Here is a 25,702-nt window from a genome sequence, read left to right on the forward strand (position 1 = left end):
TGAATTAAGTTTATTTTTATTCCCTTGTAGCTCCCAGAAATTTTCAGTAACAAACTAGTTGATTTAGAAGGCAACAAAAACATGACAAATATAACACTTGAGTGCATGGCAAGCCTCATTAATGTGTTTAAAACACATTTTAGAACATAGTGAATGCATATTTTCATTGTGTATATTACCTTTCACAATAATGGTTAACAAATTAAATTCAACTAGAACAGGAGAATTTTGCATGCCACTTTCTCCAGAATATTCAAATGAGAAGTTTTTATAACCTTACTCATTTACATAAGAAGGCTTTCTAAGAGAAGCCAAGTGACCTGTGTATGACCAGCATTTCAGTTAAATCAGCTTTCACTCTCTTGTTCCCAAAGTCATCTGGAGGATGCACTTCTACTTGAACCTAAAAGCTTCATTATTTAATTATTTTTAAAAGATTTGTCAGCACTTCCAGCATCTGATACATTCTGTATTCTTTCAGTTTAAAGCATCATGAATAACTAAGCAGAAGCAGAACCTCCCACATCTCCACTCTTGGGAGGAGTAAGCTGCACCAGACATTTCCATCTACTGCACTCCCTGGATAAATGAAAATCCTCATGTTCTCCACAGCAGCTGCCAGAGAGGATTAACACCACAGGAACAATAACAAGAACAGAAATGAAAGTTAACAGGCATGTGGCTATCTCCTATCAGCTGTCATAACTTAAGTGGGAATTCTGTGTAGCCTTTGAATTTGTGACTGACTATCAAACAACTTTTATACTCCCTTATCACATTTGCCATGTTCCTCTCCACGGGTTGAAAAGGGAAGAGCAGCTCATTTTCAGTGTAACAGACAACTGCCTTCTAAATAAAAGACACTAATATAGGAAAAAACATCCCAAAGCATTAGAAAACTTTTAAGTAATGTCTCTCTTATAGCATAAACCATGGCAGGCATTAAATTCCAACTGCAAAAGAATTGTATTACTTCCCAAGACCCAAGATTTGTATAAATGGCTTCTAAGCACTATTAACAAGTATCAGCCAAGACACTGCCACCTTACTTTCCCAGAAGTTTCAACTACCATTATTTTGGGGAGCAAAAGCTTAGCTCAGCTCTTACCACAGAGCCTCACTAAAAAATAAAAGGAATAAATCTATAGTTTTGGCAATTCTATCCAGAGTAAGTCCTTCAAAAAAAAAGGACTGCAGAAGCTTCTTTTTTTTTTAAATAGAAAACAAAGCCATGCTTGCTGAACTTTTACTATTTAAGATAGTACCTATTTGATACTTTATTTCAGACGTCAACTTCCAAAACACAGATTCAAGTTGTAGATTTAATCACACAGATTTTGTCATTGTCCTGTTTCAAAATAGCACGGGAAACCTCCACAAGCAGCATAGGTTTGTCTGCTGAAAATCACTTGTTCACAGCATCGTCTCTTGGCACATTCTGACTGGAATATTATAATGTCTGTCATCTTCAGTTATGAGAGTCACCACAGGCCAGTCCTCCTCCGGGTCATTGGGGTAAAGTGTGATGAACTCATCAGTGCTGTACTTATAGAGTCGGTACACTTGGATGGTGTACTGCAGAGCATAAGCAAGAAGAAACATTTCCACCTACATTGGAAAAAATAAATATTTGTGTAAAATTCAACATTTTTTCACAGACAAAAATTATGAAATGAGAAGGCATATACATGAGCACCTCTCATTCAGTATCTCCATCATACACCTCTATGATACCATGCAGTTAACAAGAAAGTCTTCAAACCCACAATGGCATAGTAGGAAAATAATCCTAAAGGAAAACTACACAGAGTGTCCTACTGCCAGGTAGGAAAGACATTCTTGTATCAATATTCATCCTGTTAAGTCACTTAAAACCACACAAGAGCAGGTTTCAGGCAATGATCCTTTCACTCTTACAGCATTCTTTGAACTTTCCAGCCAAATAAAAAGAAAATGGAAAGCCCTTACAAAGCTGTTGACAGGAGAAGAAATTCAGAAAAAGAAGCTGTAAAAAGCTTCTGCCTTGTCTCCTACAGTGGCAAGCATATCAATAACAGTTCACAAAGAATCTTACTGAAATAAACAAATCTGGTCAGCACAAAAATAGACAACATAACTTCTTGACTGAACTGAGCAGAAAAAGTCACCAATGAATCACCTATTTTCACAGAAACAGCAAACTGTCTCTGCACTTGTCAGATTTTTAAGATTAAAAAGAAAAACCATAATACTTCCATGTTTGTAGTATTTACAATTAAGTAGTGAACTTAATTGCAGTGTTCCACTTGTAATGAATTCAATGGGACTTTTTTAAAATGGATGTTTCCAAAATCCTTCAGACTATTCAGCTCATTAACTACTACTCTTTTTGGTTTGGGGCTTTTTTTGTAATATGTGTACCATTTATGCTACGTATAAAGCCGTAACTGTCATTAGCTTATCAGAATTCATCACATGTATGTCCTACACGTTGTCTTCATAATTTGAGTATCAGCTTTTATCCTATTTTTTAAAAAGCTAACAACTAAGAGATCAATACAAGTGTTCTATCATTAGCAAACCCTATTTCCAAAGAATGCGACCTGCCAGCCACCAGACAAAACCTGGTGCTTCAGAGGAGGCCCTTTACAGACTCTCACTACAAGCCAGCAGTTCTAACATATTCTTCCCAACAAAAGGCCAGACACTTCAGCTGGCCCAACAAAAGCTGGGTGATTTCTTAAACCACTTGAAACTAAAATCTCTAAACCAGGAAAATAATGCTGTATGAGCAATCTCTCCTTACTTGTTCAAGGCCTCCACTGTGACCAATATGATTCAAGTGATTATGCATTAACTGACAAGGGTTGCTGGATGTATCCCGTGCAAACAGGAGCCAGGAGAAGACAGGCACTCTCCTTCCACTTTTATCGGCGTTGTATAATTCAATGGCAGTGTTAAGCATCAAAAATTTCAGCGCTTCATAGAGGCTATACTCCTCCTCTTCGTTTTTAAACAATTTATCACAAGCCTCTTGTTTCTCAAGGGGATCCTTTATTTCACTTATATTCTTCCACTAGAAAGAACAACAAACAAACCATCACACACAACACAAATGAACAGCCATCACCCTGCAAGAGCTGCAAAAAGCCACTTGTGAGTTGTCAGATGCTCAGCACAGGCACTCAAAATTTAGCTTATGAAGAGCTTTATGCCTTTTAAAAAACACTCAAGAATATTTCCACAACTGTACCCCTATCAAGGTCAGGCTGAGTTAGTCTGATTTTGTCTAAATTGATCCACAAGCAAAGCAAAAGGAGCGGATGCTAGACATTGCTGCAAGGTGGCTGAACAAATACTGTCGTGGGAAGAAGCACTAAGGTAATAACCTTTTTGTTTCCTGCACCCTAAATCCTACATACTTCATATTCTTTAGATTTCTGTTACTCAGAATGCATATTTCATTCCAACCCTCAAACTGCTGAATGCAGTATTCCAAATACTCTTAAAAGCCTTCATAAAAAGAGAATTTGCATTCACAGTAAAACAGGAACAACTGAATAGTTTTTTAACAGGTTCCAGTGTTCCAAGAGGGTGAAAGCATGTGGCTAGGTAATATAGTATGAACACTTAAGGGCACAATCATGTTTCTATGACCCAGAATAAATGTATAAAAATGAACAAAAACTACTCCTTTGAAATTACTTCAGTGTTGTGCTGTGTTTTTCTTCCCTTAACCTCATCCAGACAGCAAAAAGATTTGTCCATAGTATAAATCATTCTTTCAAATAAACACAAGACATAATAGAGGAAAAGAGCTACTCTGTTACATTAATTTTTTCACTGAAATCTGTCTAATTAATAGTTTTCTGCAGAGCTGCTTGCAAATTAATTCCAGCATCAGGCTATTGCAAGTAGTGAAAGACCAGATGCCTGGATCTGAAGACATTCTTTACTTGATTTTTTTGTAATATACATATGGAAAAGGGACTTCCACTACTGAAAGCATCCTTATGCTAAATTCACCGAATTCAAAAATCTTTGTCACTTTTCTTATTTTTAAGTGACAAAAGAATATACAAATACTTTTCCAACCTTTTTCCTTAGAAGTATTAAATACTCTTTTATTTCATCACTTATTTCTCCCATCTTCTTGCCAGGTTTCTGTTTTAACTGCCACTGCTTGATCCAGTCATACTTGCTCTGCAAGTTTTCAGGAAGCTGGAAGTTGAGAGAAGAAAAGGCAGCTTAAGTCAAAAGTCTGAAAAGGAAAAGCCACCAACCTGCATATTTTATTTTTTTTAACATTTTGCACCTTAAAACCATACCTCAGATGTCCTTCTGAAGAGATGTCACAGTAAGATGACCATAACCAAACACAGCTGGGTATTTATAATATTTGTTGGGTAACAGTCTGAATGCTGGTCTATTACTGTTTCCAGATCTAACAAACACACAAGCACTGGATAATCAACAAGTTACTCTTGCCTTCTTTTTTTTTGTTGTGTTATTTTGAGTTGTTTTGTTTTGTTTTTTTTTTAATTAAAACACTCCCCCACCAGCAGACAGATGACAGTTAACTGTATTTGAAAGCGTCCCTGAACCAACAGAAGAGGACATCCATCAGATCCACCCAGAAGTCTTGGTGGACTGCAAACTACTTTGTCCAGAACTCACAAACTGTTTCCTTTTCAGGGAGCACAATTCAAACACTCTGGGACAGGTTTTTTATTAAAGAAGAAAACAACCTGGGAATTAGCTGATGAATCAGATCATGTTTTAGCCTCAGAACTGCCTCTTTTACTGCTCATGTGCTACACCTGTTCAGTTCAGAGCTTTCACACTTCCCTTTAAGGACATCTGGCAGTTGCATGCCCAGTTTTGTACCCTCATCTATTAACCCATCTTACTGCTAGAACTGCAAGAGCAACTTGTGTCTCAATGGATTAAATACTTGCCTAGAGCAACACTTATGCCCCCAGCCACTACCAGCCCATTTTCAGTTTATTAGCACTCCAAACTAGTAATGTGTTCTCTTTAGTGGCAACAATGTGTCAGATAGGCACAGACCTTCCCCCACCTCAGCCTGACATCCTATGCTAAATGGACACATAGAACTAAATAATCAAAAATTATATGCTAGTAACTTCTACAACTAGAAATGTACATATAATCACCATGGTAAATTAAAAACAAGAAAAAACAACAACAAAAAAGTTATATTTGTACTGCCAGCTGTCACCCTACACATATCTCTTATGTGCCTTCTGCTGTGATGCATAACAATTTAACATTTCAGTTTGTTTTGTAGGTGTACACCCTTTTCAAAAAAATGTTAATTATCATATGACACTTTCCTCGATGAATCAGTAGCAAAAAAATCCATGAATATCATTAAAAATTTCAAAGTACATAATTTTAAAAAAGTTTGCACGCTCTTTAAAGAAGCACTGGGAAACTATGTTCTTTAGTCTGATAATGTGGAAATGGTTGAGAGCTGAAATAATGTGTTTTTACAAAAAGGAAAGCATTTTGCAATGCACTTGCAGTAAAACACTTCATAGAACTGTTTTTATCAGTAATTACAAAGATATAATCATTAGACGTTTACTTAACAATGACAGTGGCCAGAATGAGAAATGTTCAGATTTCCTCTAAAGTTATACAGAAAGGTAGTCTGCATCAGATGTTCACCATTCCAATTCCCAGCAGCATCCTGACAACTGGAACCATACTCCTCTCAAGTGGCTCACTTTTGTACAGGCAGCTTCTTACATGTTTGTTTCCATGTTCACCAATACCATCAAATGGACTTTGTTAACACAAGAAAATTTCTGGAATATTCTTCTTCTACTTGTAGGAAGATCCTTGCTTTTCTTACACATCACAAGAAAATCATCACTCCACAAGAACTGTTATTCATGTCAGGTTGGAGTTGCTCTTGCACTTATTTTAAGCAACATTTAAGACACAGGTAATTACACACACTCGGCAAAGCCTACAGCATCCAATTTGTTACTCCACTTTCTAGAGAAACCATATAAGGCACACAAGAATAGATATTATAATTTTGAAAAGCTGGGGGTTTCTCAAATGTTAGAATAAATTGTCTGTATTTTTTGTTATTGCCAGCTGTCTTGTGGAAAACCTCTTACTGCCACATTATATGCAGTAAGAAGAAACCAAGAGGGCAAGATGAAGACAGACAAGACACATTCCAGTCAACACTACAGTAACATTTATACACATTATAAACTGGAAACCAAGGGTACCTGGACTCAAATCCAAGTTGAAAGAATCACTGTGCACTAACAACAGTCTTGAACACTACTACTTCTCAGTTCAAGGATATTGAAAAGTGAGCATATATATTGCATAACAGAGAAATGAGATCATAAAATTATCAAATAGGTTAGACCCAGTATTATTCTACTGTCAGAAGATCAGCTTGACACATACCATAGTAAAATCCTCACTCTGCAGCCACCTTGGTAACTGGCTAGCTTGGCTTAATGCCTGGAAAAGAGTTGCTCTGAAGGCACAATAGTTATCACCTCGTATTCTCCTTATAGAGGCAAACTTCTGAGCAACTGCTTCATAGCCCTAGAAAAATATAAAATCCAAAGAACATTAAATCATCAATAAAACATTTTAAGGTCACACACTGGTAACATAAGAGATATTGGAATATTATCATCCAAATGCTACTGCTATTTAAAAAAAAAAAAAAAGCTTGACCCACTAACCTTTTTGGAAATTCAAATGCTTTTATGTCACAAATTATGCTTTGAAAAAACCAACTTAGTTCTGCTGAAAAATAAACAAAAAACTGAAGAAATCTAATAGATAATTGTTTGAGGTATTTGTTTGATGACAGAACATAAACATCATTGAAATATGGGCAGCTAACTCATGTAGATTTCCAAAAAATATCAAACATCAGACACACAAGACTACACATCATGCTTAAATGAAATTTCAGCAACAGTTAATGCTACTTACTCAATACATGTCACATGTAGTTTGTTTCTGCCTCAGGGTAAGTTTGTGTTTACGCTGAAATATCTTGACACTTGCCTCAGCACATTTGTTCCCTCCCTGCTGTTCCCATACACACAGTTGATGCAGAAGCCACAATGCTGAAATGCAGCTTCTGCAGCTCAGCTACCCTGGCAAGGGCCAATGCCCTGTGTGTTTGTATTTCTCACAGCAATCTCCTGAGAGTGGCATGGGGAGTTTTTGACTTTTGTAAGGTATTTTTTATGTTTACTCACATATATCACTAAATTTTTCAAGCAACGAAACAACTTTGCTTTATTGTCTACTATTCTAGCTCAAGATTAATATAAAAAAATTAGTTCAAAAACTGGAATAAAAAAAATCTCAGTAAAAATTTTTAAAAACCCATGCAATTCACCAATTTCAGCTACCTGCCTTCCACCTTAAATTTTGGTCATCTGCTCTGCACTTCAACAGTCCACAAAATTAGCATTTTATGTCCATAAATGAAATATAGAACTTCAATTGAAAACAGTAACAAAGGACAGTATTCAAACCCCTAAACTATGTGCAAGTAGCTTTACTGAAAACACATTTGGAATGAGAACAAAGAAAAGTATCTGCCAGTTGTAAACCACTTATAAGACCTCACAACATAAAACATTGCTACTGCATTTCCTGTCTTAAAAGATTGACCCCATAGGAAATAACATAGCAAACAAAAATGAAGAGCCTAATAAAATTCAGCAAAAATAGAACTGCTACCTTTCTCATCCTTTTTGCTACTGGTGTATTTCCTCTCCATTCCTTTCTGCAATACTCCATGATGTCCATTTCAGGTGAAACACTTAGTTTATATTCTGTCAAAACAGAACAGGCAACATTATAAAGAAAACAGAACAAGGTAGAAAGCACATCAAATTTTTAAATATGCTATCACTTTAAAATAACTTTAGTGCCAAATGAAACTGGCAGCACAACCTGTAGCTACTAAGTAATTATTAGTATGGGAGGGGATAAAATCAGTTTGCTCTGAAAATTACATGTGAAGAAAAGTAATGATGTAGTTCAACAAGATAGAGAACACTCTGCTCCTCTCTTCTGCAAAAGTTAATTGGCAAAGAGGAGAAATTAGTAAAGTACTCATTTTCTTAGCAAGCAGAAAAGTATTTGACAGAAGCTTCTCTTCTCATAACATAGACTATGTGACTGCTTTCCAAAGAATTCACATTAACTCATAAAGTAACTACAGAAACACAGGGAATGACATACTAAGAGCAATTAATTTTACAGAGAATTGATCTTTTTACGAATCAAACTGTACAATGCACTCAGTCATAAGTAACTGCTATTGAACACAGACATCTGTGCACAAAAGTCCCTGGAAGAGAGGGTGTCAGGACATCACACATCAGTGCTACAGTGAGTTGCAATACTGTATTTGAAACTTCACACAAAGTTCGATTGTACCTGATGAGTTTGTTTCACAAAGCAGTATTTTCTCTCTCTCTATTTCTTCTTCATCACGATACATGTCCTCCTCACTGCAATAAAAATCAACATGTACCTCATGTAACACCACAAACCTTACTCTCTTATTCAACCTCTTCCCCTCTTTACAACTCAGGAAAGTATTTAAGTGTTTCTACCATTTTTTTTTTCCAACTCAATTTGCTTTCCATCTTACCCATTTTCATAGAATCAACACTAGCTCTCAAAAGTAAAAAAAAGTTTAAAAAACCCTGTCAACTGCTCCCCTTCAGTATCTGTCACTAGGTTGGTAATAAATCACTGCCTGAATTTCTCTTCTGTGGTTGAATGGCTACTACAGTCCCTTTGTATTTCTGTATTTTACAGTATAAATTTGCAAAAGACACAAGCCAACATGTCTGTTTGCTGCATATAAGAATAATGCACCCTATGCAAGCAGCTAAGAACACATTACTCAACAGAGCTTTGGATCTACACACCACTGGGACTGACCAACCTGCCTAGTGCTGAGCAGAATACATGACAAAATACAGTGAAAAGTGGCCAACCACCTGCATTTAGTTTGAATGTTACTAACTCAAAGGAGAATTTCCACCATAATCCAAACTACATCTTACATATTAGCTGAAATCCAGAGAAACATTTCTTCCTCAAATAATATGGGCATTTTGGCCAAGGTACGTTGTCATTAGCGTAAAATACCTGTATCTGAGCCTATATACAACATTCTGAGTCAAGCTATGACCATGAGAGAGGAAATTATGCCCTACAAGAATACTGCATAGATTAGCATCTGCAGCTTGGATGTGAACATTACTGTTAAAAACTGAGTTCCATACAATGTTCAAAAAACTGACTGCAAATTGCACATTCCACTCCTGAGAGGCATTTGTCATATAATTACATCTAGCAAATAAACTTCTAAAAAATAATCACAGCTTCACAATTAAAATACTTGAAAAAACATATGTCACCAGATATATCAGTATCATTTAGGCTTACCACAACAAGAAGTTTACATTGAAAGTCTGTTTTTCAAAGAAAGTACTTAAGCAGAAAAAGGCTGCACGGTTATTATTTACTGCCCACTACTATTAGCAGCTTCTAATCTACTCCTCAAGAACACCCCAAATCCAAACCACAGTCTGCCTTCAAAAGACTAGGAAGAAATTAAGGCAGTGACCCTGCCACATCTTACACCACTAAGAGAGGACAAGCCATTAGGAAGACTGCGAGAAAGAGTTTCATGTAGCCAGATGGAAACTGGATTACTTCCATTAAACTTGAAAGGACGGACTACTAAATGACGGCTCTGTATTTCTTTTTCTTTATATCCAAACCAGCTTACTAAACCCGTCTGCATGTATTTCCCTTGAGAACAAGAAATCTTTAGTATAAAGACCAATGTAGGTTAATACCAGGAAACTAATCCACTGTGCTGTCATATAAAACTGGTTTCGTTTTCATGGGCATGCTCAAGTAGCTGCTTGAAATCTCGTTTTTAACAACATTAAATAATTATTAATTAAAAGAGAAAAAATAGATATAGTAGGTATTAAACACAGTACTATCTGACGAGAAGAAAAGTCATAGAAATACTTGTTTCAAGTCCATATTCATGTTACAGTATGATACTGGACAAAGCCTAATTTCTCAGCAGAGTTTAAAATCCACTAAGGTTTGTTAAGAATTTCAAGAATACTTAATAACCTTGAAAATACTATGAAAAAACCCACACAGCTCAGTATTTGACAGCAGCACTCTCTAGCTTATCTTCTCTGTAAGCCAAGTATCTAAAATATAAAGCAACAACCTCCCACTCTGAGCATGAAGAAACCTGCTGCTACAAGGGATCCCACAGGGATGTCAGGGCAGGGAAATTGTTCCTTTGCAATACAGCCTTGAATAAATTCAGCATAAGATGCAGAAAGAGAAGTGCTCAACTGACTAAGTTAGTGAGATTACTCAAGAAAGAGGAAGTTTGGTGTAAAGGAAGCAGTGTCATGCCCCTTCTGCAGATATTAAACCACCTTCTTTCTGGGAGTTGACAAAACAGAAGCAGCCACAGACTAAGCAGTCACATGACAGACTAACATCCAGAGTAAACAAGGTACTGCAATTCAAGAGAATTGTTTTGAAACCCAGGTAGCCAAGAGGTGCAATCCATCTGCACAGGCACTATCATTCCAGACACGAAAGTGTGTCGTAACACTGTTGTAGCACAGCAACTGTTAAGTAAATCTGTGGAAAAAAGAATGTGGAAACTAAAGCCTTTCCCCATTAATGTTCAGATAAATGACAGATTTGACAAATATAGTGAAAATAAAGTAAGAGGTGGAAAAGAATGATGAAGTGAAAACATGCATGCACAAAAGAAAAAAATAGTGCAAAAAGTTGCATGCAAATACTTAAATTGTTGAAGTAGTTAATGAGATTTTGCTGAACCAAAGATTAAAAAATCAGAAATTTACCTTAATGAACTGAAAGTACCCTCCCCTTCTATACAAAAACTGTTAATATATTTTTAAAAAATTAATCCTTACCTCTCCTCAGATGACTCCACTGCTGAACGATTACTAGCCACAGGTACATACAGTTCACAGTTTCTAGGTGCATCCTGATCCGTCACAGGAGATTTAATCATATCTCTTTTCTCAGGTCTCCCACTACTTCTGTATACATAGTCTTGTCTTATTTCTGATGTATTTTGCTCTTTCTGGCCTGCAGCTGCATTTGCTGAGACAAGTTCCTCAGAAGCAACACCAACTTCATTTGTATGCTTCACCAGCTGTGTGGGAACACCCTCTTTTTTCTCTTCTGCACCTGCAGAAAGGCTGGTTGGTTCTGTCATCCACCCTTGAAGATTATCCTGACTTTGAAGAATGAAAAAATATATGAGGAGTTTCTCTCCCAGAACAAAAGCGCATGTTCTAGGAAAATTACAGTATTTTAAGAGTTAACGTTGTATTCAGAGAATTCAGAGGGTACACAAATTATTCATAAACAGGAAGAAAATCCAGAACAATTTGGTAAAATAAGACAGCACCCAAGCTATTTTCTAACTCATTCCCCTGACCATCATTTCTTACCACGGCTAAGCTGCGCCAGTTCTTCAAACACAACCTGCACTAGAATTGGTGCCCTAATTAAACACCTGCTATCCTTGAGGTGCATTACAAACTCACCTGAGTCAACTCATCCATTGCACCAGGATCACTGCTTAGTGCAACAATCTTTGTCTTTCCAATATGGTGCTCAGGGTATCAAGACAGAATGTCTACAATCCATTCTAGCAAGCTCTCCAAAGGTTTAGGATTTGTACAAATATAGTAAATTTTCAGGGATATTTATCCTAAGTTGACAAATAATGCCCACTAAAAGTTATGGGTTGCTTGGCAATTGTCACATTCATGTTCTAGACAAATAGTGGCTATCCAGGCTGGTGACCTCAGAGCTCACAGACTTAATATCCACTCCATAAAACTTAAAACTGCACAACACATTTCTATTTCTAGGTTAAAGCCTCCAACCTGCATTACATCTTTGCTTACTAACGTTACAGCCCTTTGGCACCCGAGCCCTGATGTATACCAAGCTGTCCCATAGCACAGAGCTCAGGACTAGAGTTCACAGAACCACAGAATGGCCTGGAAGGGACTTTAAAGGTCACCTACTTCCAACCCTCCTTCTGTGGGCACGGAGACCCTCCACTAGACCAGGTTGCTCAGAACCCCATCCAGTTTGGCCTTGAACACTTTCTGGGATAGGGTATTCACAACTTCTCTGGCAACCTTGTTCCAGTGCCTCACCACTCTCACAGTAAAGAATTTCTTCCTACTATCTAATCCAAACCTACTCCCTTTTAGTTGGAATCATTCCCCCTTGTCTTGTCACTACATGTCCTTGTAAAAAGTTCCTCTCCATTTTTCCTGTAGGCTCCTTTACCTACTGGAAAGCCACAACTAGATCAAAGCCCTCTCTCTTCCAGTCTGAACAGTCCCAAGTGTCTCAGCGCTTCCTTACAGGAGAGGTGCTCCATCTCCCAATCAGCTTCGCAGCCCTACTGGGGACTCGTTCCAACAGGTCACTGCCACTCCTGTGCTGGGGCCCCAGAGCTGGATGCAGCACTGCAGGTGGGCTCTCACCAGAGCGGAGCAGAGGGGCAGAATCTCCTCCCTAGACACCCCTGACCACGCTGCTTTTGACGCAGAGTCGCACGCCACGTCCCGATTTCTCCCGTCCGCGCTCCTCAGGGAAGGAAGGCCCAGGCCTGGCACAGCATACGGCCACCCGTGCCCGCCGGCGCAGCGTAGCCGAGGGTGGCCTCACCTTTCCGCCGCGCTCTGTGCCGCCCGGCACCGCTCCGAGCCGCCGCCCGAAGCCGGCAGCCCCCGCCGAGCCCCGGGGGCCGCTGCCGGGCCGGGCCCGAGGGGAGGGCGCGGAACTCGGCCCGGCCGCCGCCGTTCGCCGCTCATGCCGGCGGGGCCCCGGGCACGGCCGGCAGCGCCAGTCCCGGCCCCGGCCCCGGCCCCGGCCCCGGCCCCGGCCGAGCGCCCGCCCGACCCCTGCACGGCCCCGCAGCCGCTTCCGCCCCGCCGGCCGCCGGCACCTGCGCGCCTCGCGCTGCCGGAAAGGGCGGCCCCGCCGGCCCCCTCAGCCCCGGCGGGCGGGACGCGGCACCCGGTGCGCGGGAGTGAAAGCGGTGAAGTGAAACCCCCCCCAAGCTGAAAGGCAGCAGTAAGTTCTCGTAAAGAGAGGAGAGGGCGGAAATAAGAGTTGCTTTCCGGCTGCCAGACGCTCCGTGTAAAAGGAAGTGCTCGTAGGATGCGCAGTATGTGTGTGTGTGGAGCTCGTATAGAGCTTGTCAGAGGCTGGAAGTCTCTCTTCTGGGAGCAAAAAACCACATCACCACATTCTGATACACCTTTGTGAAACTCTAGGCAGGAGAGAAACGCTCACGGAGAGTAAAAACTACATGCTACTGAAACATACCCATTATTTAAAAAAACCCCAAAAACTCAGAGTAAAAAGTCGGAAATCTGTAGAATCTCTGCTGTGTGAGAAAAAGCCCACTGCAGTTTGGGCGTTTGGGGGGGGGGGAGGGGGTTTCACAATGAAATTTGGCCTGAAAATTAAGAAGTATTTGTCTTCTTTTTGAAATTTCTCTCATAAGAATATGCTTTCTCTGAGTATGGCAAGTGATGCTGAGACTGGAGGCAAATTACTACAAATAAACTTGTCAGCAAAGGTATTTGAACTAACATGTCTTTAGAGTATCGAAGAATATTGGGAGAACATTTTAAAGGTGGAGGTCAGGTAGTAAAACCTCTAAAAGGTTAAAATGGCAATGATAAGTAATTTGCAACGTCATGAAACTTAATATAAAACCGACATTTTTGTAAACAAGCCTTTTTGGTTTCTTTTATGCTCTAGGCATGTGGAAGTATCATGAATGTTTGAGCAGAAAAAATCCCATTACCTTAGGTCTCTTTTAATCACTGCTCTTGTGGATCCAATTCATGTTGGATTGCTCTTGACAATGACATGTCCTTTGAAAAATCTCTTCGTTTGAACAGCTGTTTGACTGACAGGTTTGTCTCAAAATGCATTCTTGTTTCCCACGGGTCACTTCAGAATTACTCCCTATCGAGCAGCTAGTCCACTTGAAGTATACCCAGCTGTTTCCCATGTTGCCATCATTCAAATAATTTAGATTTAGTAGCATTTAAGAGCCATTGCAGTTGCCTCCTTTTTAAGATTAGGTACTTTATTTGTTAGGGGGTCTTTTTGAAAACTTTAAGGCAGAGATGTTTTGGCTGACCATTTCACAATCCTTGAGAGAACTGCAGAGCAGAATAGGTGAAGCAGCAACCTAGACCTGTTTCATCGTGATGAGCAAAATAGAGCGATGCAAAATGACCCTGCAAAGTAGTTGAACTGTACCTGAGTTATGAAATGAAATTTGCAAATTCTGTGCATGTTCTGTTTGGAACTGTTTCCTTGTAACAGAAAGTTCCTGAACAGCAAATTGTATTTACTTCCTTTCTCGAGAAGTATTAGATGAAAACTATGCCATGATGTCCTATTTTGGGCTGCACTACAGTAGTGCTTGCCTTGTGAACTTGAAAGAATGGGTGCAGTCTCTGTCATTTGGTATTTAGCTGCTTACAGATGGGGCTTATGTCAATCACAGGATTAAGTGTTTTTTTCTCTGCATCACAAAAAGACCAAAACTAAAAACCCAAAGAAGGTATTTTCCTGATGAAACTTTGTTTTTGAATTAACTGGAATAAAGTATCCCAGACGTCATCAGCTGAATAAACAAATTTAACAGAAAAGTCCATTCTCTCCGCTCTCTCTGCCCTCAAGAAAAACTGGGAAAAAAATTCATAATCTTCAAATTGGATATATGCCATAGTTGAATTGATTAAGGTTATTCAAGGGAATATTCATCAGTTTTGCTTTTATGTAAACTACTTCTAAAAATAGGGTTTCTCTCTGCCTCTTGTTAACAATATATTGCAAGCATATTTGACACTTATTTTCTCAGCAAGGGGTATTTGTGTGTCTAGTGTTGATATGTAGTAGATACGTCAGATATATGATATCTGGAAATGTTCAATAAGTTCTGTGACACATTTCACATGATAGAGTGTGGCAAAAGAGTTGTGTGTTAGTCATTGCCTTCCAGGTTGCAGAAATTCCACGAATAGTTTTAGCTTGCAAACAAAAACCAGTGTCTTAAGGACTGAAGGCGGACGATTTAACACTAAAGGAAAAGAAACTGAGATAATGAAAGTGCAGTGTTTATACAAATGTGTCTAGAATAATGCAGGTTAAACAAAGCAAAACATCTTTTTCATGTGTGTTACAAGTACTACCAAGTTGAAAAGGAATTCAGCATAAAGTCTTGAATTTTGCTTTCTAAAGACTGTGGAAGTGATGAACACTTCTTTTTTTCTGAGACGATCCATTTTTAAACAAACAGACCCCTCAAAACAAACAGACTCCTTTGTGATTTGTGTACTCAGTTCCATTCTAATAGGTATACTTATTTTTAAAAAAAAAGTCTCATTTGCTCGAATTATGTAACATTTCTGAGCAACAGATTTACCTAAACTATTCAATGCATTAGATAAAGCAACTATGCAGTGCTTTCTTTTTTTGCACACAGCTGCTTCTAGTGTTTTGCATGGATGGTGGAGAATGTTAGTCATATTTACTTTAATTTAGAGCTTGGCCCCTACATGATCAGCCATATCCATTGAAAGTGCTGTATTTTCCAACAGAGCCAGTTGTCCTTTTCAAAGTCTTCAGGGCAGAAATAGAATCTTGCTTTTCAGTCTTGGTAAATAATAAATGTATGTAAACAAATTAGAAAAATACAGAAATTACGGATCATAGGAAGATTTTCCACAGGATTCTGTTGAGTTTCTGAAGTTAGTTTGAGAGAACAATGTTGACTTATTCATTAAAAAGTCACTGTATGTTAAGATCAAGCAAGGCAGACTTCTCTATACAGAAAAAAAAAAAAAAAGAGCAGCTGTTTGCTTCTCTTGAAGATATTAAAATAGTCATGTTGTTATTTAAGATTTTTTTTTGAGAATGGGGCTTAGGCAGAATTTAGACATGTAAGCCCAAGGTATTTTTATTATTTCCAAAACACCTAAAACTTGTGTTTTCAAACTCGTATCTTCAAAGTAGGCAGTGAACTAAGTGTAACTAAAGTCTACAGTAAAAACCAAAATGCATGCCTGTTGTCCTGTATGTGATCTATTAGTAGCTCAGACTATTTCACTTAGAAATCTAGTTCTTCTCTTGTTATAATTTCCAGTGGAGTGTCTGGATAGCTCCTGTACCTATGGGAGAGGTGAGATTCAGCCTCCTAGCTGAAAATAAAATTGAGATTTCAGTTCTCAACCCCAAGGTACTAAGATCAACACCACAATTATGTAAATCCGAATGAAGAAGATCAGCAAGCACTACTTCTAGTCTAATGCAATTCTGTGTTATAGGAATAACTCATAGTTTTGCAAGAACACATCTCTGGCTTGCTGGTCACACTTGGAATGGGTTCAGCAGAGTTTACTTCCTACTGTAAGTTCCCTACATCCTTTATTAAGTGTAAGGTACGACTATCAAACTAACTAAGAAAGTTCATGAAAAGACACAAAAAAGACATTCAGTGCAATACAGATCATATTTTGTAAGTCTGAAATATTTCTGTACTTGGTACTTTCTGGTAAAGGACACTAGCAGCTGAGATTTTGATACAAAAATAACCCATCAAACCCCATGAAAATATATTTTTATTCTTTTTTCCTTATTTAATGCATCTTGATGCTTGCCAGTAGTTGTTATTTTCTTTGCTAAGCTAATTACAGTGCACCACTTGAAAATGGCTCCACATTTTTCAGGAGTATGGTTAGAAACCTTTGGGCGATCAGTTCTTGTGACTGTAGGGGAATACTGTTCAGAAGAAAAATAGATGGGGAAAACCCACCAGTAAGAGTCAAATGGGCAATACAGTATCCATTTATATACTTCCATAATTATGTATTACCCATGTGTGCTTTCCTCTAGCATCCCTGAATTTGTTAGAGCTTTTGGAGATGTATTCCTAAGAAGATATGTCTCCTTCCTGGTACATAAAGACAGGTATATAGAGGTGCTGCTTTCCACTTTTATAGTTTCCAGTTTTATATTTCCCTAGAGTGAGCTCTAAATTGGCATGCTGCTGTCCAGCAAGCAGAAGGGTGTTTCCAGCACCCTGTGTTCCTTTTTTAAATGGCTGAGAAAAATACGTAGGTTGTGGCTTTGGTGCAGTGAGTGGGTTTTTTTCAGTCCCTCAAACAGAAAATGGAGAATGTGTGAGTCATATCAATGTAACCTATACATCACTGCTAAAAATTGTGGCTGTTTGCAAGTTAAAAACCTGTCATTATTTTTCCACATGCACCAGTCTAAACAATTAAAGTTACAAGCTTTCACAAAAAGAAAAAACAAAGGCACATTTGAAAACCTGCTTCACTTCTTTTTAACAAGCTTCATTTGCACATTTGAAAATGTGAAAACAAATTGAAAAACATTATTAAAATGCACAAATTGTCTATGAATTTGATTAAAATATTTATTAAAAGAAGTTACAGTATGATGTAGCTATTTTCTTCATTATTAAACTAAGAGTACCTCATGTCCTCTAATTGGAAAATAATTACAGAAAGTTTGTTTTAGAGTGCTCTCAGTAAACCAACATTCTCAGCAATTGTTGTGTCAGAGTAAGCCAGCAGAATGTCCTGACTGTTGCCCAGACGAAGAACACCCTTAAGTGGCTCAATCAGTTAACTAAACCTGCCTAAACACTTTGTGTATTTCATACCTTTTTTCCGCTACAGTTTCTGCATTAAAAAACAAACAAACAAACAAAAAAAAAATGGATAGAGGATATATAGTCTGAAGAAGCCAAATAGTGATACTAAATGCAAAATTCTAGCAGCTTTATGAGACAGAAATTTAAGAAACATACAAATGAGGGTTGGCTTATCTTCTCCACCCATAGTATCAAGGATGTATTTCCTTTACTGATTGATTGAAAATTCATTTTCATTTAAGCTTAAAGAGAAAGTTTAGAATTAGAGTTACTGCTCTGTTTTTCACATTGAATCTGCAAAAGTCCTTGCATTTTTATGGTCACGAACCTGCCCGACCTCCTGAGAGTAACAAAGAAGATGGAAGACAAACTGTAAGAAGCAAACCCACCATATGGCCTGACTGGAGAAGAGATCAAGGTGAAGTCAAGTGGTGAGTTGTCACATTCTGCCCAGGGACTCTGACATGTCTGCATCCATCACATTTGCCAGGTCATGTGATAAAAGTTCATCTGCACACTCAGTGAAGAGCACAGAGAGACCACTCTCATCAGCTATGCAGTTGGAAAGCCTGGCTGAAAATCTAATGAGAGGTGTCTTTTGCAGTCAGATGTACTTCATAAGGTAGCATGCCATTAAGGTCAACACACTGGGAGAAGCAACATTAAGCTGGGTTACTGAACTAATGAAACATCCCAAAGAGTACACCAGCACCATGATAAATATTGTATTTTAGTATCAAAAATCAAGAAGCTAAGGGTTTTTTGTTACAGTGCTCAAATTCATTTGACCATGTTACTGTTTTCTAAAAGAGAAAAGAAGTGGTATTTTGCTCTAGTAAGTCAACAGATCAGCCTCAAGATCTTTTTCAGTTCATTAATCAAGTGAACTCAATCCATTCATTTGGAACAAATCTGTCTCAGCTGATGCTCATAAGTCTACCTAATGAACAAGCCTTTGGAGCTGCTTGGATGTGGCTGCCCTTGCACATACCTGCTTGGAACAAGGAATGTGTTTATGCCTGCTGTGCAGCTACTCTCCAGCTGACCAGCTCCTCAGACCCCCACTTGTTGATGGTAGCTCCTGTCAGCTGCCTTTGGTCCTTGTTCCCTGATGAGAAGCACCTCTCCATTTCCAGCTTGACCTTGCACCAGCCTTCCTCAACAGGGAAGACCAGGCTACTGAAGCTCTCATCCATTACCCCTCTGCCAGCTGTGACACTCGGATTGGTTTGGGGGATGGTATAAGCCTTCTTTTCAGAGTGCAGCTGGGAGCATACACTGGCTTCCACCAAGAAGAGACCTTCAGCCTCAGCCACAGCATAAACTCTTTACTGTGGTACTGTTCTTAAACCTTCTCAATACATACACAAAATCTTCAGTTAAAATATCATTAGGAAGTCTGAACTGATCCATAAGATATATTGAACTAGAAAAGAGCAGAGAGACCCCTAAAGGAGAGATCCTTTGGAGGCTGTAGCACTAGGATTGTCTAGTTCACTTCCTTAAATTTTTTTTTTAAAATAAAACTTTAAAAAAGTACATACAGCTCATATTACTGAGTATGAAAAGGAGCATAACAGTACTGGAAACACGATGGCCTTACCCAATCTGATCCACTTGGTGGCTGGATCTGAAGCATAATGGCCTGCTTGATTTTGGAGGTTTTATGATGGGAAAAGTCCTTAAGTCTTCTCTCTCTCTGAATGGGGAACCTGTCTAAGAAGTGAATCTTCTGGAAACTCAGCACAACAGAAGCCAAGACATAATATTTATGTTTTGCTTTTCTGGAGCCCTTCATCCTGTACTGAGGAAGCTGGTAAATTAATCTTACTGTTGTCTTTAACGGGGAAATTTTCCTCCAGTTCTCTCATTAAACTGCCAAGAGATCAAGCATAAAGGCAGTGATAGCCCAGAAATACCTTGAGGTCCTTTACATGAACTATATTGTATTGTTCTGCTCCAGGGTATTCATGTAGCAGCTGAACAGATTTTATTTATAGACACAATTTGCTGTGGACAGTGAAACTCACTTGTTCCTAATTTTCTGCAGGCCTTATCATTCTCCACATAAAACCAAAACCTTCCATAATTCTATTTCAAAGAGTAATGCTTTTTCTGTTGTTTTGTTGTTGTTTGCTTGTTTTGGTTTTTTGTTTGGTTTTGGTTTTGTTTTTGTTTTCACAACTACAGGATTCTGGGCTTATTATCTCATCTAGAAGACAATGATTCTTCGAGCATATATATCTACCTAGCAAATAGTTATTGTACCCTGTCCCCTCTCTCACTTTAGCTTTAGAAGTTGTTGCGAACTTCTATGGGGAGAAGAGAGGCAGCTATCATGCCCAAATAATAAGGAAACATTCCCTATGAGACAGGTTTAATTTAAAAGCTGTTGGGTTATTGGGATAAGCTACATCAAACAAAAGAAATTATTATGTCAAAATAATAAAAAGTAATAAAAATAATAGAAGTATTCTGGTTCCACAGGTACTTCTGCATAAGGTCTTCACTTTGGTTGTTTGTATATCATGTGACTAAATGTGTGAACAATTTCTGCAGACAAAACCCATATTTCTACATGCAGCTGATATGTCTAGTACCTTCTGAAACAAAGGTCCAGAGCTTGTTCAGGTAGAATAACTTTATGAAAGGAAGAAGCTTCAGGATGTTTCTGCCATTTGTTTTCTGACATCATCCGCAAACATTTGGAGCTGTCAGATTTGGATGCTCTTACGGATCATCTGTTCTTAGGTCTTAACCACCTGCTTCTTGCTGAACACCAGCTGACAACAAGGAGTTCAGTCTGGTCACAGGAGTATCCTCACCTCACGTCTACAGTGTTCAGTACTGACAAATTGCTCTGGAGCAACACTTGAAGGGTCTTGTAGAACAACTTGGAAAACTTTTTGATCTGTACACTTGCTGAGAAGCTTTTCCAATTAAAAGACTTTTATTACTTTCTTAAATCTTCCAGGTAAGGAGTCTGCTTGTAATTTGAGAATGATTCACCAGACTGAGCTTGAACATTGAAGCAGTCCAGGAGCCTGCAGCATTTGAAATGTAGGGAATGCACAGACATAAAAAATGGTGGTAATTCTGTAACATTGGAGCAAATCCTTTCCATCCCTTGGCATGGTACATTTTTTATGCTTAGGATGAGGGGTACAATAATAGTGGGCTTCTGTTTCTCTTTGCCTTTGGGAAAACTAGTCATCTGTGGTGATTCTCTATTCTGGCAATAAAAAACTAACCTGTTGATGTTTTCTGCATTATTTTTCTGATGTTTGTTGATTTTGGGTTCTTCTGCTATGGTTTTGGGGGTATTTTTGTGTGTGTGTGTTTGGTTTTGATGGGGTTTTTTACCTCTGGGTTCTTCATTTGTCTCTCTGAATTTTCAGATATTTCTTTTTGACTACCAGTGTCAGATAATTTTTCTATCTAAGGTTTATTTCTATTTTTATTAGAATCCATCAATCAATCATAAAAACCCAGATCCAAATCTAATCTGTGATCCTCTTGCTTAGATCATAGAATAAGCTAAACAACATTTATGGTCCCGATTTGTGCTACCACATCAAGGACATGCAAATGTGGTTGTCTTTAGCTGACCTTAATTTACCCAGTCCAAATTTCTGCAGATATTTACATGGAAGGTCCTATGGTAACACACATAATCTGGAGACACAAAACACACCAAGTACATAAGCTGGCTGCCTATATGCTGCTGTCAGGCTTAAGAAAAGCCATAGTCCCTGATGGTTTGCAGCCAGACACGTGCATAGAGAAGTGGCCACAGACTCTGGGGTATCCCAGACCTAAAATACTGTCAGTTTTTGGTGCTCCCCTACCCATCTTACCAGCTGGCAACACTGCCTGTCAAACCTGTCTTCTGCATCTCAGACCAACCTTGCACGTAGGGATAGATTTTGCCTTGGAGTGTGGAAAATGCTCATTTACATATCAGCTAAAAAACTGGACTTTTGGAAATAAACAGATAGTGCTTCTAAACGGGGTAGCACCTATGGTGGCTACTGAACAGTTTTGCTTCTGTTCCCCTGACTTTGGTGGAAGCTCAAAGGAATGTCTCAATTCTAGATATCTCTATCTGCAGCTTTCCTGAGTTATGCTCACACCACGTGTTGTGAAGAAATTCACCTTCTTGGGTTTGCTCAGCCTGTAAGTTTGACTCCCACTTTTCTCCTTACTTAGAGAATGCATTGAGATTCAGATGTCTATCACTGAGGACTCTTAAGCTCCCGTGCTCAAAGTTAACCTGAGAAGGCTAATGAGGTAGTTCAGCATTTCCCTAAATATACCTCTGGGGACCCTCAAGACAGAGATGTGGTCCAATTTGATCATGATGGGCTTTTCACAGCCTGTGAAACAAAAGCATGTGGTTTCACTCCTGTCTCGTTCAGAACTTCAACAGAAGGTGGCCAAAGTGTATCTTGGCTGTATCATTCCAGCTGCAGCTGCAACAGAAGCAGTGAAAATGCCAAATGTGGGGACACAACCAACAAACAAGAGGAACCCTTAAGTCATCAATACAGGAAAGGCAAGAAACACGTCTGCTCTTCTGGAGAACCCTCACAGTGGTGAAGTCTTCTATGTTGCAAGAGCAGCTGAGAGCAGCTTCAATTACAGTAGGAATGATCTCTTCATGTGTCGCGTTTTAAGGCTGCAGGGAAGAGGAACTGCAAGTACACTTTCTGGGGATATTACACTGGAAAATTTTCCCATCTCCAGTCATAGACTGGCACTTCAGACTAAAAAGTATCCATGGACTTGCTAAGTCTTCCTTCATGAATCTGCTTACTTCTCCTAGCCATGTCTTTTCCATACCTCCTACTGCCCTTAGGTAGTTGCTTGAGATCCCATGTATCTCCTGTGTGAAGTCCAGAATCACTACAGGATTGATTTTCATTCCTTTTCTTCTGAGTCTCTTCCTTCAGACCCTTTTGCTCTGTTCTAATCCCTGTCCTGTAGAAATACAGATACATGTGATACCACATTAAAGAAGCAAAGAGGCAAGACAACAAAAACATAGATTTTACTTTTTCCCTTTTTTTCCCCTTCCAGTAGCATGGATAGAAGCTACATTAAGCTGAACAGATGTTTATAAAATCGTTAATTAACATGTAACATACTGAGTGTTTTAGAGCTTATTTATCCCAAGCCAGCATCAGAGCAGGTACACCCCAGAAGGGGAAGACTGCAGCCAGTGAAGGCTTCCCACTGAAGCATAGGAAGGCTGTGAGAGGCAGAGAGAAATCACCAGATCTCGCTGCACACCCCCCCACTCTGCTCATTGCCTTACTGATGGGACTGAGCATGACCTGTGGTAATAACAAGGGGAAGGAGAAGAGTCTGGAGTGATGTTGAGCCTGGGAAAGGGGAGGGGTGTTTCTTCCCGAAGCATTCTGACATTTGTGTTTTTTAAAGTTTCCCAGTACCTAAATCTGTAATTAATTACTAATGCTAATTGCCAATAAATTAAGGTAAATTCCCCAACTCAAGTCTGTTTTGCCCATGAGAGTGCATGAGAAGTGATTTCCCTGTCTTTATCATAGCCTAAAAGCCTTCTTGGTCCTCTTCTTCCTGGTTTTGCCCCCATGCCACTGGTGTGGGAGTGAACGAGCAGCTGTGTGGGTATGTGGCTGTTGGCTGGGGGGAACCCACCACTGGGGGCAAGTGTGACAATCGAAGAATTGAACAGAGCTTATTGAACTGCATTTTCTGATGCTTGGAAGCCATCTAAAAAATAGCTATAAGATTCTTATCATTTGTAAGACCACAGAATCACAGAAAGGTTTGAGTTGCACAAGCACATTCAACTTAGTTGCCTCCCCCTTTCAATGAAGCGTTGAACTATGGCCAAAAGCTTCACTAGAGAGGAAGATATTTTGGTTAATTGGCCTCCCAAGGCATTTAACCTCAGAATTATGCGAAACTGGGGTATGTCAGAAGATGAAAGCATCTGAGACCCATTATATCTTTTTCATGCTTTTTCATTTTTCCCTCCCAGCAGCACTGGTCAGCACACACAGCTTCCAGCAATGCTCCAGCCATCCTCCTCACTCATCGGCCGTGGCTGACACAGAGCTGACCCAGAGCTCTGTGGTTCATCAAGAGAGATGCAAATCAGCCAAGCCCCAGGGAGAGAAGCTTTCTGCATTTATCTCCTGTCTCTCCTAGGTACATCACCTCCTGCCTCTGAGGCATGTGGGTCTCCTTGGATATTTTCTGACAAAGCTCTCAAAACCCCTCTGCAAGGCTCCCTGCTCCATCCCTGGCCAAAATCAGGGTTGGACTAACACCACAAGGCATGCTGTGAACATGAACACATGTCACTTAGTGAGGCAGCAGCACCCCTCCAGCCCAGCGGCCATGCCAGGCTCCTCTCCAAAATAATTTCAAGGGAGCACAGAGTTGTATCCTTCCCTCTCACGAAACCAGGCCCAAAATGAAAGTTTCTCTCCTGCCAGGGAGGCCTTCAAGAACCCTGAAACCCTCACAAAACAAGAGGGAGAGACCAGGTCTTCTGTGGCACCAAAATTCCAGCTTTACCTTTTCTTCAAAATCAGGAGCTTTTCATAAAAATGAAGCCTCCAAAACACATTAGTGCTATGGCACTAACATAAAAGGGTCACAGGTGGGACTGCTGTAATATTCTTGAAGTATAAAAAACAGTGACATCCAAATCAAAAAAAAAAAAAAAGGTAGGTCTTTTCCATGCTTTTACTGGACAAATCCTTATTCTGGACAACTGAACTATTTTGAAATCATACATATGCTTAAATCTGTGCTTTCCACAAGTTTAAAACTGCATTTGAAAACTATTTCCTAGACATTGAACTCAACACCCTGAGCCAAAGCAGGTGAAGTTAGCAGCTACAAAAGAACTACACTGAGCAATTTTTAATTAGCTTCAACTTAGCAGCCACAAACTTGACAAGAAGCAATTTCAGTGTTAGAGCTGAAGAATGAAGACTGACAGTATTTCTTTTGGAGTTAAAATGAAATACAGAATATGGTTCATACATTTTTTGAGATGCAGTTTTTAAAAAAGATGACATTCAAAACCCAACATTTTTTACTCCATTACAATAAAAGATATACATTTCTTCAGCTTCTCTGTTCAACTCATTTAACACACATTTTCAAGTTTGGGGAAATATCCAAACCCGACACTGAGGCTTCAGTATGGTTTCTTCTTCTTGCTAAATTAAAAATAGTAAATAATAAATGCATCCTGACTTTAGCTGCCTACAACACTGCATTTTAAAAAAATCATTATGACTGTGTGCTTCTGGATTTGAACAGAAAATTTGTCTCTGCCACTGACTGGAAAAGCCCCTGGCACTTACACAGTACCAGTTTGTTTCAGATTCACTTTACTGAGGATGATTTTCTTTTTTTATGCATTTTTCTTACATACACACAACCCCACACATATATATATACATGTATTTATTTATATGTAAACAGATATGTACTTTTTGCTTTATATATATGTAAAATATATTTTCAGGGAACCTGGTTAAAACTCAGTGCAGCCTCAAATCTGTCTCAGTGTTTCTTAACGAGTTCTCTCTGCATTTACCTCTAAGAATTGTGATTATCCTCACCTGAAGCTCCTCTGTTTTCACCTCCCATTTCTGTTCCTGGCATGATTTGGCTGGCACCTCTGACACCTGATAAGGTGGCAAATCTGTTTCAGTATGTCCTTTCCGGATTCTTGGGACAATATTAGTCTCACCTAACTTCAAATATCTAGGGCAAAGATTTATGCTGGTCACTGCCAGCTCCTGCTACAGTCAATGAAGAGAACCAGTCCCTTCTAGAGACCCACCCCCTGTGGCT

The 25,702-nt window shown here is 39.2% G+C and overlaps 1 protein-coding gene across 8 annotated transcripts; it reads right to left on the reverse strand.

Moving 5' to 3' along the window:
- OTULIN (OTU deubiquitinase with linear linkage specificity) lies at window positions 1-14,086 on the reverse strand. Of its 8 annotated transcripts, none has more exons than XM_069004011.1 (8): window positions 13,949-14,086; window positions 11,013-11,338; window positions 8,449-8,522; window positions 7,744-7,838; window positions 6,439-6,582; window positions 4,075-4,200; window positions 2,786-3,055; window positions 1-1,608 (listed from the first exon to the last, which is right to left on the reverse strand). In XM_069004011.1, exons 2-8 carry the CDS (start codon window positions 11,318-11,320, stop codon window positions 1,414-1,416), a joined length of 1,212 nt encoding a protein of 403 aa, XP_068860112.1. In that variant the 5' UTR covers window positions 11,321-11,338; window positions 13,949-14,086; the 3' UTR covers window positions 1-1,413. The 8 variants fall into 8 exon arrangements, with proteins under 8 accessions (XP_068860112.1, XP_068860113.1, XP_068860107.1 ...); XM_069004012.1 differs by having other exon boundaries at window positions 11,013-11,342; XM_069004006.1 differs by lacking the exon at window positions 13,949-14,086 and adding an exon at window positions 12,799-12,995 and having other exon boundaries at window positions 11,013-11,342.
- Window positions 14,087-25,702: the final 11,616 nt, after the last annotated feature.

This window comes from Aphelocoma coerulescens, chromosome 2, assembly GCF_041296385.1.
Source record: "Aphelocoma coerulescens isolate FSJ_1873_10779 chromosome 2, UR_Acoe_1.0, whole genome shotgun sequence".
NCBI classification, from domain to species: Eukaryota; Metazoa; Chordata; class Aves; order Passeriformes; family Corvidae; genus Aphelocoma; species Aphelocoma coerulescens.